The 14,989-nt window shown below is 39.4% G+C and overlaps 1 protein-coding gene across 10 annotated transcripts in view; it reads right to left on the reverse strand.

The window, feature by feature from the left end:
* atp8a1 (ATPase phospholipid transporting 8A1) overlaps positions 1-14,989 on the reverse strand; it is a 103,353-nt gene that overhangs the window by 57,639 nt on the left and 30,725 nt on the right. For 2 of the 10 annotated variants that reach the window (XM_071458317.1, XM_071458324.1), the window contains exons 7-15: positions 12,777-12,850; positions 11,084-11,153; positions 10,834-10,961; positions 9,971-10,082; positions 9,372-9,543; positions 6,236-6,363; positions 5,021-5,098; positions 4,806-4,894; positions 404-448 (exon numbers count right to left, since the gene is read on the reverse strand). In XM_071458317.1, the coding sequence (XP_071314418.1) occupies positions 404-448; positions 4,806-4,894; positions 5,021-5,098; positions 6,236-6,363; positions 9,372-9,543; positions 9,971-10,082; positions 10,834-10,961; positions 11,084-11,153; positions 12,777-12,850 (896 nt within the window). Of the gene's footprint in view, positions 1-403; positions 449-4,805; positions 4,895-5,020; positions 5,099-6,235; positions 6,364-9,371; positions 9,544-9,970; positions 10,083-10,833; positions 10,962-11,083; positions 11,154-12,776; positions 12,851-13,722; positions 13,797-14,989 lie in introns of all 10 variants that reach the window. The other 8 variants (XM_071458319.1, XM_071458320.1, XM_071458318.1 and 5 more) reach the window with 8 other exon arrangements.

Here is a 14,989-nt window from a genome sequence, read left to right on the forward strand (position 1 = left end):
TCCAAAGTTAGTTTGATGTTAACTGGGGAAAAGGAGAATGTGCTGCACAGCTTCAGCCTCGACACAACGTACAGTAAATGCTAGAAGGCTTATTCTATCAACCCTGTTAAATGTACAAGTGCCTGTGGGGAAGGTAAATATACCTTTTCTAATTCTAATACAATACTGGCAACAAACATGAGATCACTGGTTTCAGACAACGGGTATATTCACTGAATCACGAGCCACAGTCACATACAACACATCCCAAGGGTACTGAATGTACAAAGAAAAAAAAACAACAACATATACTTATGCATTGTATTCAAAGTGACGGTTTCCACAAGGCAGCACTTATACATCACAGAAGCGGAGAGCAAAAAAACAAAAAAAACAGCCACCATTTCACACCCAGTCATCTTACCAGTCGTCCTCTGCAAAACTACCCTCCTCAGCCTCAGGGACGTGGCTGTTGGAGCGAGGGGGGAGAACAAAAATCATCTTGTTGACAGAGTCTACCATTAACATGTTGTGGGAGTGTGCAGGAGCCAGGATCGGAGTAAAGATGGGGTTGTTTATGAGGAGAGTATGACAGGTCAAATGCCAGGAGGGACTGTAGCCGAGGTGTTAGGTTTGGTTAGGGTTAGGTTGACAGCAGTGATTACAACAGGCCCTCTGATTATTTAATCTTTAGAGGATATTTTGAGAGACACACTTATATGCTCTTTGAAAAGAGTGACATGACAAGATTAATACCACTCTCATGTCTGTACGCTTAATATGAGGATACTTCCCACAGCCAGTTAGCTTAGCTTAGCATAAAGACTGTAAACATGGGAAAACAGCTGTGCAAAGCAAACAAAATCTTCCTACCAGCACCTCTACAGGTTACTAAATAACAACTTGTATCTTATATCTTCATATTATATCTAATTGTTAAAACCTTTTGTTCTTACACAATGGTCTTTGTTCAGATTAGATTTGGTAATGTGGGAGGCTATGGTTGCTAAAAGTGATATTTTCTTTCTTATCACTACTGCACCAATAAAAAAAAAAGGTAAATTAAATTATTTAAGAATTAAATGGTACAAGTTAGTAATTTATCAATTAGTACTGTACTGGATACTGTATGCACACAATTGTGATCTCAATATATGTTGTTCTATACACAGTGTGTGTGTAGAACATACTGTGTTTTGCGTGTTTTGTCAAATATCAGTCCAGTCAGTCAACAATATCAACTAATTTTGGAATAACAATTACAAATAAGATTCATTAAACGAATAAAATTAATGACCGAAATAATAAAAAAAATATTTTAATTAAACTTGGTGGTAAAACATGAAATGTGACTAGTAAAACTCAAGTTTTTTGTTTTTTGTTTTTTTTTTTTTTTTAATTTAAGTGCATGACAAGCTGAATTTATCCAGACCACTCAGCAGAGGCAGATAGAAAAAAATATGCAACACAAATGTTTGGACCATTATATACTAAAATAATAAAGGGTTAGGCTATAATACATCAGAGATACAGTATTTCACTGAGCACCCTTGTTCTGTGTTTCAGGAGAAAATCTGACAAATTAGATGAGAGACAGAAAAAAATCAAATCCAAGACAGCCAGATGCAAACTGAGGGGAAAATACAAATGGGAATAATTTCATTATCGTAACATTTCTTCCTCTCTTGTTCCTCATCAGGCAACAGCAGGAAGTTTGCATGAACAGCTGCAATGAATATGTGAGTACTGACACCGATGAATGCAGCATTGAAAACAACAGTGTTTGAAAGTCTAAATGTGATCAGTGAGCACACAGCTCCAAAATGAGGCACCAAATTATTTTGACATCTCTGCTCTGGCAGACTAACTGCAGTGCAGGGTTTTGTTAACTGTGAGGAGAGGAGCCCATCAGACGATGTGCTCCACTGAACATTACTGCTCTCCATTTGATTCAGAGTCAGTTTGATTCATATTGTGAGTTCAGTCTTCAGTAAAACGGCATTGTGGTTATCTGGATTAACAACAAACCAATCTGCCTACATACAGGCTGCTATATTAAGTTAAGCGTAGTTATGCTACACTAGAACAAATCACTGACGCAAATTTGGCTAATTAAAAAAAAATCACAACATGTTTTTGCAAGTTTTGTCACTTGAGTACATCTGAAAAATATGCTTCCACTCTACTCTTAACAAATAACACCCAGGAGGATTCTGGGAGCCTTTCTGACCTAAACAGTATCTCTCCTTGAGATTTGGACTCCAATCCAGTGGAATTAATTAATGTCTGCACCCTTGGGGTTGGCTTTATTAATTACAGCAGCACTTAATTTGTGGTGAGGAACACATGCAGATGGCATTGTCAGGGGGGCTCTGTGTGTGTGTGTCTGCTGGAAAAAAGTCACTCCAGAGAGAAAGCTCTGAGCACATGTGTGTTCATTCATTTGTGTTAAAGAACAGAATGTTTTATCTTTGTTTTTACTCAAACAATCAACTTTTTTACTAAAGAATATCCTGAAGTACAGTCAGGTACTTTAAAATCTGTCACTGTACAAGTGCTGAAAAAGCTTCCTGAAGCAGAGTCATGCTTCTGACAGAATTCAAAATGTGATTACATAATAGACAATAGAGTAAAACCAGACATCTGTAATAGGAGTAGACAGGAAGAGGCAGTTGTTCAAACTTCTACTGCATATAGCAAACAGATTCATGCTGTATCACTGTTGGGTAGATACAACGATAAATAATTCATTATGTGTTTATACTATTAAATATATAGCATATCTTTCTATGAAAATGTTTACCTAAGATGAAATGATAAGGCTGGAGATATTCTATATGTTTATCATTGTCAACAAATCCAAAAACAAAACCAACCATGTGTTGGTCTGTCTCTCAGCACTTCCCTACTCTGTACTTGCCACTCAGCCCCAAGACCATTGGTCCCAACAAACATGTTACGTAAATCTTTAAATATAGGCCAAGGATAAATATTTTCAGTTTTAAATGTGCTGAATAATTTCCTGAAACAGCTGCATGACTTAGTTCTCAAAAAATGTAACTCTAACAGGGCTAAACCGTGCATTTGCTGGGGAGCATGCTCAGTATGCCTGTGAGTATTTAGGACACCAGGACAGAGTATGTGGGATCAAGTCAATATTAGAAGTACCCATGTCATCTAAAGACTGATTATCCCTGTTCCCTATGACCCACACTTCTATAACATTTGTAATATGGATATTAACATGTTAATATGCTAATAATATTTATTTTATTGTTGCAATCATTTTGCTGTTCTGTACCACTGTTCTTTTGAAAAAAAGAACGAAAAAAAAAACGAAGAAGAAAACTGTTAAGGTTAAATTTCTTTTTGGTTTTGGTCTGTTAACACTGAGAAAATGACCTTTTAATAAAGAACTTGCAGAGAAACAACAACTGTTATGCTTGCACCACCCCCCACCACTGTTACTGTACTTAGAATTGAGAGTACAGACTGTTTATTTGGAAAAACACAGAGATATAATTTTGGCCTTAAAATAGAAATCTAAGTAAAATTACATGGATTACATTACTGTAACAGTTAACATTGCTATTGTGTGATGAATTATGAACACAGAATCCCTCTTACTTTGGGAACCCAGAGAGAGAAGATCAGGCCAAATAACAGCATCACCAAAACATCTTCGCCTCATTAGAACCTGTCTTTTTTTCCCTCGTGCTATGAAACACTCATCCATATTTATCAGTTGCATAAGAGGGAGTCCTCGTTTCAGAGAATCAAAGAAAAACATCTCTACTTGGGATGAAGGAGAGAAAGACTGCTACCTAACTTCAGTCTTTGCAGGGAGGAGTGTGTGTCCCTGATGACCAGCAGGCTTGACCCAATTAAATAACTGTTTCAAAAAAAAAGGCCAAAAAAGAGGAAAAGACAGCACAAAACATCTGAATAACAAGAAGGACACATCTGCCTTTCATAAGCAGAAATATCCTGATGATATTAGAGGTATCACATCATCAACATATATATGTCACTACTTAAAGTACGTTTAAGTGACCCAGGAACAACAAGGAGTAGTCATCAGTGTCCTCACTGAGCTAACAATCACAGAATAATGAGAGCTTTGGTACAGAGAACCCCAGATAAAATACTCTCTTTTGTCCTTCAGCCTGCACTTCATCAATCATGCTTTTAATTGAATCCTAATGGGATTAATCATGTACTGTCACGCCTGCACTTGCTTTGGTTCTGTAAAGATACTCGGCTCTCCCACTTGTTTTGCATCCAGTGAGGTTAATTATCTGTGCACTAAAATGAAATGAGAGTATATTCAGGGGAAAAAACATTAAAGGCTGATTTAATGGAATGTTAAAATGCAACAGAATTAGCTTTTATGTCAGTGGAGCTGAGGGAAAACGTGAATTCATGTGCACTCTCAATGTTTCCCAAAAGAATACTGTACGTGACCAGTATTCTTGTTTCTAACTTGTGTCACATCATTGTCAGGCTCTGGACCTTGCAGAGGAAATACTGAGACGTATAGCCAGTTTTCACCAACACCTTCAGTATGACAAACGATGGACCAAAGCCTGCGAAGGAGAGAGTAAAGTGCCTTTGCTTGCAAATGCCTGTCCGCCTTTTATTTATAGTTTATGTTGAGAGGAGCACTGATGCAGCTGCTAATGAGAAGGCGAGGGAGGAGAGAGAAACGCCAGATGTACTGTGATGCACACTCGGCATTTAATGAAGGTGATGGGGAGGCAACAGTAGAGGAAGAAACCGGGGAGATAGGAAATATAAAAAAAAAGGGTGAGGAAAACAGAACGTACCCATAGGCCACACCCGCGATGGTGCACTTCTTGAACTGCATGACGTTGCAGGTCAGAGTCCCTGTCTTGTCCGAGAAAATGTATTTCACCTGCACATGTAGTGAAAGACAGAATAACACTGACTTCATGGGTACACATTCTACTCTAAAAGAGAGAAAGATCTTTCAAGAGTGAGCAAAATATAAATAAAGTATAATTTGATCTGCATTATTTACCTGGCCTAATTCTTCATTCAGATTGGAGGTGCGAGCCATGGCAGGTGTGTTTGTGGGCTCATAGAGCATATCAGTGTCCTACAACCAATCACAAAGAATGTCAAGTGTAACTTCACTAAAGAAACAACATTTCTGGTAACAAAACACATTTTCATCCAAGTAAACTTCATATTAGCAGTGAAAGAAAGGATAAAATGAAAGAATAAGTAAAGAAAACAGTTGCTTCACTTCAGTCAGGCCCTTCTCAGTTACATCGGTCAATTTTCCCTCAAGAAAACACTGAACCAGCTGCGGGAAGAAAGACCAACTGAGAAATGCCCTAAATGTTGTTAAAAATTCCTTGCGAGGATTTTCATTTAAAATTTAATGAATAAAGGGGCTCAGAATAACTTCAGGCAAAAAAAACAGTACGATTCCTCAGCTGAGATAATCGGTGGGGTTGACCTAGTTGCAAAGGATAAAAGAGCAAAATATTCTGGCCGCTGACTGAAATGCTTCATGTCAGTCAGGTTTCACATGTGTTTTAGCTATGCAGCGGTCTTTTGTGTTTTCTGAAAAATATTCTGTGGATGATGCTGACCATGTTATTTGTACAGCAACCTTTCATTTTGATATCCAGCTCTTCAACCTGCAGTAATGATTTTTTGGCCACCTGGGGGCAATGCAACAAGCTGTATCATAACATTACATAATGTTGGCATATCATCACCTTACATAGTTGATATGGAGGATCTCAGTGGCTACTTTAGACAGAGAGCAGAGGCACAGCAACATCAGCATGCTCACAAAGTTAAGTTCGATACTAACTCTCCTCTTAGCTCTGTTTTGGTCTCTTCCTGTGGGAAATATCTGTCTCTTTAGCTGCTAAACGCTCCACTGTTTTCATGAGTAAGCTGCTAACTTCCATTTAGTGCTGGGCAGGTTTTTAGAGAAGCTGGGTTTGGAAACAACATTGACGTAATAAAACCAGTCTTTATAACTTTCTTTGTGTTTATCACTACATCATTCAGTCCATGTTGCTATATTAACAGCTTTAACTGCAGAATAGTGCATTATGTTCAAACAAACCACCCACCTTGCTTTGTTTCTGTAGTGATTAACTGTATTGCAAACATATTCTTCACTGTCATTTTGCACATACAATAATATAACAAGTTAAGTGCACTGTGTTGCTGCTTTTGTAATGTGTTTATCTCTGTGGTAGCTTCAGCTCACCCAGTTGATGAAAAAGGCTTGGATGAACTTGATAACCTCCAGTGTGACCAGGAGACTGATGGGGATCAGGTTGTTGAACAGGATGATGAAGGTGAGAAAGTTGAGGCCAAAGTTAGCCGCCCCGCCATCTATCAGGGGACGAGTTTTGGACAGAGGGGAGTGATACACAGGAGACTCATCAGTGATGGTTCGTAAATATCAGTTAGTTAAATGAAAATGCCCAAAGCTACTTCCAGCAAATGATCAACATTATCCCAATCCAGGGAATGTTTTGGGCTAACGTCGAGCATTAGCTGGAATTAACCATTTCTTCCACCCAACCTCATCCTCTTAGGACTCAACCGATTAGCAGTCCAATTTAATGTCCCAAAGATTCAAAGTAGCGAACTGGGACTGAAGTATCTCAAATGTCATTAATGTCACAGCAGCAGCCTTGGCATCCAGCATGATCCAGGCAATGAATTCCACAAAGCACTATGCAAAATGATGCTGGTCCCCCGAAAGCCCCAAACTATTGGCAATGATCAACATTTACCCCCCACTGACACCAAACATGAAAACAGGAGGGATGTGATTTACCTTTCCTCAGCTTGCAGGAGGTGCAAATGTTACCTTCCTCAACCCAAGCCTTGATCTTAGCATTGCAGTTGAGAGGGAGAGCCCTTCCCAATGACAGAACGATAGCAAAAACAAAAAACTGGATGGCACAAAGAAAGTGGCAGAATGGAAGCTACTGCTACAACAACACATATAGAGGGGAACACTTTTTTCAGAAGTGGGGAGGAAGACAAACGTATTGGATGCTCTCAAGACAAAGGAGGGAGATTCAGTCCATAGCACATTCTCAACCAACAAGGAGTGGAAAAGAGTGGGTGGATTATGCCAGCAGACAAGTTTGGGTGTTAATGATGATCACTACATCACCTCATTTCACTCATTTCTAGTGGCCAGCTTGTTACGTGACGTTACCTAAGAATTCTGCTATCAGATGGGAGGGCGACACCGTGTTTGATCAGTCGAGGGTCAGTCGAAAAATAAAACTCAAACCAAAGCAAACCTGGACATGCACAAGTCACACAAGTGCAAATGGACACCCTTTTATGTCAGTGTATGTCACTGTAATGTAACAGCAAGATAAATACAGGATGTTCTAACCGTGTTTAATCAAGCAAATGAGCAGAAACATATTTCTATTAAGAGTTTTACTGCAAATTGTTTGGCTTTTATTATTCTAAGTGAACTTCACATGGGTTTTGTATGGCAAGTTTACAATAGGGTAACAGGACCACACCTCCTTCACATTCAGCTAAAAGCGGAAGTGGGACAAATAAACTTTGCCATACTGTCTGTGAAACATCAGCAGCTCAGTCAGCACAAATTCAGTGATATGGAGATAATTGCACAACTACTTACAAAAGGTAACTGTAGTAACTGAATCAACTGTAGCATGCAGCATGAATTTTTGCTGCATAAATTTAAGTTGTCACAATGTAAAGGCTTAATGCCAGCAATCAACAGAGTCAGCATTCTGCAACGGGTCAAGGTCAAATTAATTATTCAGCATGCATGCATAATCGCAGGCTTCTGAGACATATGAGCCCGTGTGATGTGTGGTGGGCTAACATCAAGTCCTCTGTTCCTGTCAGCGTGTACCGTCCAAATGTTGGTGAGTGAGTGAAGTTAAGATAATTTAGGAAAATAAAGTGGTGTCAGTAAATGGGATGTTTAAGATTTTACAGTCTCCCCACCTCTCTCTTTTGTCACAGGTTGGATAATATGCACTGGACAGAGTCTCAACAGCTCCTTATGGAAGTACAGTCAGTCTCAAGATGGACGCCTGCTTTATGACTTACACTCCCCTCATCAGCGTAATATATGGTCTTTTAGTCGTGGGTTTTATGCCACTGAGGACAATCTCAAAACCCTTACAAAACTAATAGAAGCCAATGCAACATCTAATATGAGAGGGCCAGTGTAAGTCATAATGCAAGCTTGAATTGACCAGGGCACAACCTCTCCTACGCAGGCCTATCAGGGTACAGAGTAATGGCCAGAGTGTCACGATAATCACTTTGCATACCAGGTTCAGAGCTTCATCTTATCAGACAAACTGTCACAGAAACTGAGCAGCCCATATTGTTTTTGTAGTGCATTACTGTCTGTGATAGTAGCTTAAAATAGAGTCACTTTCCATAATGGTTTGAGAATACATGTATAAACTAAACAGGTTTTCACCTCTCCCCCTCCCTTCCCTCTCTGTCTGTCCTTTGAAAAATCCACACAAGAAAAGAAGGCGGCAGAGGCATTTAGAAAATGTCAGCTCTTGCCCCTTGGGTTGCACCACATGTTGTGTTCAAGCAATAAACACGTATAAGCCTCCTGCTATGAAAAGCTTCCTGAGTACCACCTCATCTCCCTTGCAGTCAAAGTAAATGCTGCTATTCTTTTCTCACAAAGAATGAGGGGAAAAAAAAAATAAAATGAGGGTCTGAAGCTTGGGAACTGCAAAGCGGTTAACGTGGCACAAAAAAATGGAGGAAAAGTGAGACACTGTTTGCATCAGGCACTGAAAATAACTAGACGAAGGTATAAGAGAGCTGGAGGGGAAAAACCTATTGTTGGATCCCTGGTATGTGCTTGTCCATGGCATGGGCCCATACAAAGTAGGGCAACCATATAGGGGGCGAGGGTAGGGGGCTTCATTTGCTTAGCAAAGGCAGAGCTTCAGTAAGGGGTTAGTAAGGGAGGGTCATTCACGGATGGCCAAGGCTTTTAAATGGTTGTTACCTGGAGCTGTTAAAAAAACGACAACAAAGAAAACAACAAAATCAAACAGAACATTAGAAAGGAACAAAAAAGTACAGCAGCGCACTGATATTCAACCATTTCTTTTTCACTCATTCACAACACATCTATGCATGTCACAGCTGTCTTTTCTCAGTTAACAGGGAATTCACTTATTCCCACATTGCCACATATTTCACTTGTAATGCGAAACATAGTTTAACTGAGGCAACATAAAAATGGCACAACACATACCAGCATTTACAAACTTAAAATGACAAAGAAATAAGCTGATATGGACAAAGTGAGACAGAATATGTGGAATAAGAGGTGCAGCCTGGGCTGGTGGGACTCTTACAGTTGAGATCCATGTACCAGGCATCATTGCCGTACTGGTACTTCCAGATGGTTTGGCCAATGGAGCAGACCAGAGAGATGGCCAGCAGGCAGCCAAACAGCACAAGGATCTGAAAGTTGGTGATACGCTCCACGTTGGAGAGCTTCAGAGGAGGCCGAGTGGAATTCTGGGTAAACACATGACATGACAGTTGTGGTTAAAAAAAAAAGGAAGAAGTATGGCCAATGGTGGTGTTCTCTTTCTGTCACCTCAAAACAGTCACACAACAAAAGCATGTTCAGAGTGACTGCCAAAAACATCCTCATTTACCTAACCCTTGTTACACTGTGCTTAAAGAAGCTGTTTGTAAGGTTTGCTGTTGCTGCAATGTTTGCATTAACAGCTGTTTACTGTCCGGTCTAGAAGAAAAGCTGTGAAAAATTAATTCCTTTACTCACTAAGAGCTGTCCTCAGCGGTGGAGACACAGTTCTTAACTTGCTTCTGTTTCTATAACTTATTTTCTTCTATTGAGGTTAGCATGCTAACCACACACACACACACACACTACATACTGTATATAATATCCTCCAAATACTATGTAAGCATGCTTTACCTGCATGAGCTTTGTGTCATGTCCAGTGTAGACCACCACACCATGGACCCACTGGGTGTTCCTCAGCTGGGCTCCTCTCAGTAAGATCTGGTCTGGGCCCAGTGGCACTGTGCTGTGGAGAGGAACATCACCGGCATGAGTATATCTGAACATGTCTCACAACAGAATGATAACAAAGGCTGAATATGTCTATTGAAAGATGACGATTGTTTGTTAAAGCTTTGGTTGACAGTGATGGCTGACACACCTACACAATCAATTTTGACACCAAAATATGTAACATCAGTTTCCTGCAAGCCTTCAAATATCACCCTAAATCAGTGAGCGTTGAACTTCCATACAATCACTGGTTAAACATAAACCTTCCTTATTAATGAATTTCTCAATACTAACAATAACCAATAATCAATGTTACAACAGTAAGTAATCTTATCCTCACAGATCTTTTACTGCACAACATAAACTAAGTAATTAGCATTTCATGATGCTGCAAAATACTTGTTCAGATTAACATTTGGAAATAAAGCAAGTAAGTGCCCATCAGTCTATAACCAACCAAAGGTCAAGTATAGCTCATGGTAACAGTGTTTTTCCAGGAGAGATTTATCATCCCAAACTCCTTGAATTAAACTAAAAGCAGACATACAGCATGTAATGCATTTTACTTACAATGGCAAAGCCCACAAACAAATCCATAATTAAGTATCACCGCAGCAGGTGCTTTCATTTCTTCAGCAGAAAGCTTAAATAATCCCTAAAACCTCATAATGCACTGATACTGGCTCTGCGCCTGGCTAATGGACTACTGCTGAGCTGCTAAGAGGGACAGAGAGCCAGGGATGCATTTCTGCAGCAGAGCCCACCTGTGTCCATCCAGGCGGATGTTTCCAACAAACTCATACAGATGGCGGTTTGGGCTCTCGCACTCCATCCGCCCAGACAGACGCATCAGGCTGTCGATGTCTTTTATTTCTGCAGTCAGCTGGAGACCCTGTTGATGTAGTTTCAGCAGCATTATAGTCTTGCTTTTATTTTTCATTAATTTGTGTTTCTAACTTCACTCTTAGTTCTCATTGTTTGTACAGTAAAGAATAATAAAAAAAAGAAACTAACCTGTCTGATTTTAAGGTTTGTTTCTCCATCCAAGTTAGATGTTTCAATGTAGCACATACCCTGTGGTTCACTGTTGTGGAGGAAAAGGATACAGACACTTGGAATTGCATTATAATATGACACAAGTAAAATGCTTGTAAATTGCAGTTCATCTAACCTGAGTTGTTCATTATTTTATATGTTTATAATTTTATAAAATATAGTGAAGCACTAAAGTAGAGGTTTAAGATTATTTGCCAATAATAACATTGGCAAATAATTTATTATTTGCCAATGTAGTCAAATAATACAATTTGACTACATTGGCTACATTGACTAATTTTCAAAATTGGGCCATTAGTCTTAGTATTTTCAAAATTAATTTGAAAATTAATTTCAAATTAATTTGAAATTAATTTCAAATTAATTTCAATTATTCATGAACTAAATCTGATAGGAAAAGGGTCTACAACAGAACAACAACATGTGCAAGACTAGAGCGCTGCAAACAAAGACGATGCATGTCGGCCTTTAGGTCACTCAGGAGCACAAAGCTACATCAAAGTGTTGCTGAGTGCAAGTCGCCCATTTAATGTACAGTACATGTCCTTTGGTCAGACATACCATCTTTGTTTGCTGCTACCCCAGAGTTTAACTTTCAAGAAAAGCTAAAATGTACTGTGAAGGGACAGAGAGTGGAGAGAGAGAAAACACCAAAGTGGGGTGATATGAGCAAGCAGGCATGCCGAGCACAACAAACAGAGCAGACAAATGGGCCTCTGACAGACTCTGGGCACAGGGACAGAGAGTAAGAGCATGCCGGTGCTTAAGGTGAGCTGGATCACTGATTAGCTACTCTCTTAATAGAGTGATTTATTCATAAAGAAAGCTGGTCCAAACACACACAGGGTGGAAGGGAAACTCAAAAAGAGATTTGGACACTGAGGCCCAACCACAATCAATGAGAGATTTGGACTCTGCTTCTATCAAACACTGAATGAGACTTATGTTCAATGGAAATGAGCAGAAGTCTGCAGCGATTATCAGGAAGGGAATTCTGAAAACAGAGAAATACCGCTTCAGTTACTAAACTACATTTAGTTTTGCTCATATGTCAGTAACCTGTTGTGGAAAGTTAGCCAAACTTTAATTCCAAGATGGGTTTTGATCTTCTCATCTTGGTATGTGACTGCATGCAAACTGTCACATAAAAAAAAAATGGCATTCAGGGTGCTATACAAGCCATGCAAGGGCAGGGATATGGAAAATATATTCACACCCCAACAAAAAATATATCAAAGAAGGAGCATGTGTTTCTGTGCTGTAATTCTTTATGTCTCCATTCAGCCTTAGCAGTGTTAGAGGTGTCAGCCTCAACAACATTGAAAAAGGGTCTTCTGCTCTTGCATGTTATGTTGTTAAACACAATACAACATGATAAGATGACTGTGTAAACGGCCAATATTATGACTGCCAAACGACAATGTAGAGGAGAAGTCGAAAAAAAAGGGAAAGGAACATGGTGTTTATTGACTGTGGCGCTTCCATATCTGATTGTTGCCAGAATAATCATGGGCCCCTTCCTTACTCAAGTGTGGAAAATAAAATATTTCTCATTTGTGTCAGAGGAGCTACAATGTCTCGTCCCAGTTGGTACACACAGCCCCTGTCTCTCCCACCGCTGTTTTGTTGGTAATGTTGCTGGTTTCCTGACCTGGACGACAGAATGACGAGGTCAGCCGGGAGGTGATCCCCATTTGCAGCTCTGACTACTTCCCCAACAGCCACCTGATAGTACCAACCACGCACCAGCAGGGGGCGAGAGAGAGAGAGTGTGGCAGTTGTTTGCACAGGGGCAAAGGAGGAGAGGGTGAGAAAGAAAAAAAAGGAGGAGGGATGGTGAGGATAAAAGAAATAAAACACAGACAGACAAAAAAACAGCAAACACATAAGGGGAGAGAGACAATTGTTTCAGTTTAAGGGAGATGAGAAGAGCACAATGATCAGACCTATATGATCAGAGGGAATGGTTGGTCATCTGTTCTCCTTTTCACAAAACCATTTAGAACATAAACACACTGCTGTGAAATTTCTGCTAAACAAAAATCATAATAATAATAAATGCAGGACATGAGACGTTATGATTGAATGATGAGCCAATAGAAAAGATTTTTTAACACAATTAAGACTTCCAGCATTTTTTTTCAGCATTTTTAGAGAAATATGAATGAAATTTTGCACTAAATTTGATTTAAAATTTGTTTAAAAGGGGGGCAGAGAACCATTCTAAGTTGCAAGTCCCCATCCACAGCAGGTCCAAATGGTTTTTGAAAAGGTGAAGACGTAGGTAGGTTTATGTTGACATGACTGGTCAATTCTAATCCAAAAATCACATTACCACTGTCCCACCTAAAGAAATGATGGGTGTTACATGAGGAGTCATAGCATCAAGTCCTTCCGTCAGACTCTTAAAGTTTTGTATCACTGAAACCAAATCTGAAATTCAGATTTTCAAATGCAGGTTTTTTCAGCCACTTTGACAATAGTGACTCTGTTTATCATCGACCCATCGCTTCTTTAGGGAGAGCTGAGAGAGAGCAAGAAGGAGACAAGGGAGAGAGAAGTTCCCCACAGTCTGGCAGCGGGGTGGACTCCTATACCTGGACGATAAAATGACAGCATCCGCAGGAACGAAATCACTGCCATTTACTCTAATAACATCGCCCACTTCAACCTGTGAAAATAAACTGTTTACTGCTGTGCACTGCCTATAAAACAGCATCAAAGGAAACATGAGTTCAATATCAGCGGTAAAAATTCACAGCTGGAAAGAGAAAAGGTAAGTACATTTAAGTGGTGCACATTGTACAATACTGACGAGAAGACAAGGAGTTTTTTCCCCATTACTGCTGAACTTTGCATAACAAGCGCAGATACTCAGCAGATACCATCATTCACCAACTTCAACAAGAAACATGTTTGTTAACATTTTCAATCCTAAAAGTCCTAAAAGAAATGAGCCAGTTTATAAAACAACGTGCTCCTTGTGGCTGCACACACTGCCTCCTTCATTCAACACCTGTTTTAGCCACCAGTGTTGACGATGGGCAAGCTGAGTAGGTTTTAGTTTAGTTTTAGGTAGGACCTGTATTAAAACCTGTCAGGTTTATTATGTCACTCACATCACAATCACCACATGAGAACATAAAGACTTTAGGTAACATTAAGTATAAAACAGCATGAAAAAAACAGGAATATATAAATGCATGAACCATAGCAAAACAATTTTGCTTCCAAAAACCACGAAGACCGGCCTCATTATTAATAACTACGATCTCGATATTTGGCAAAATGTAAATAAAACAACAAGTTAACCATTTGGGCCTTATTCAAGCTGTTCTGGAAGAGTTACTTCTTAAAGGAACTTTAAGGAACAGATAGAAATCTGGGGGAGAAGCCACTTTTACAATATGTATGATGAAGATGTAAGAAGCATTAATTATTTAAACCTCGGCTTTTTAAAGAAGATTTCTATGTGTATAAAGAGGAGGGACATTCACAGAGCAGCTAGTAACACACTGATTTTCTTCTGCAGGAAACAAGTCACTGCATGAATCAAATATTTTGTTAGTGAATATCTTAGTTACAGACATGCTGTGCTTCCATGTCACTGCTTCAGAGAAAGCATTTTGATCGTCAGTCAGTCTAATCATACATACAGGCTTAACCCCGCCTCTAAACATCTGTAACACTCTGACATATATTTTTAGTCTTATTTTAGCATGTTTTTATGATACTTGTGTCTCAAGTCTGATGTCACTGAGTTTTCTCTTAAACAACTGGAGCATCCTCCCATCTATCTATCGGTCTATTTGTCTGTTTTGTACTTCTATCACATTAATAATAAGAGTGTTCAGTTATCAGTCC

This window comes from Trachinotus anak, unplaced genomic scaffold (assembly GCF_046630095.1).
Source record: "Trachinotus anak isolate AG129_WGS33_773 ecotype Australia unplaced genomic scaffold, CSIRO_AGI_Tana_v1 ptg000021l, whole genome shotgun sequence".
Lineage (NCBI taxonomy): Eukaryota > Metazoa > Chordata > Actinopteri > Carangiformes > Carangidae > Trachinotus > Trachinotus anak.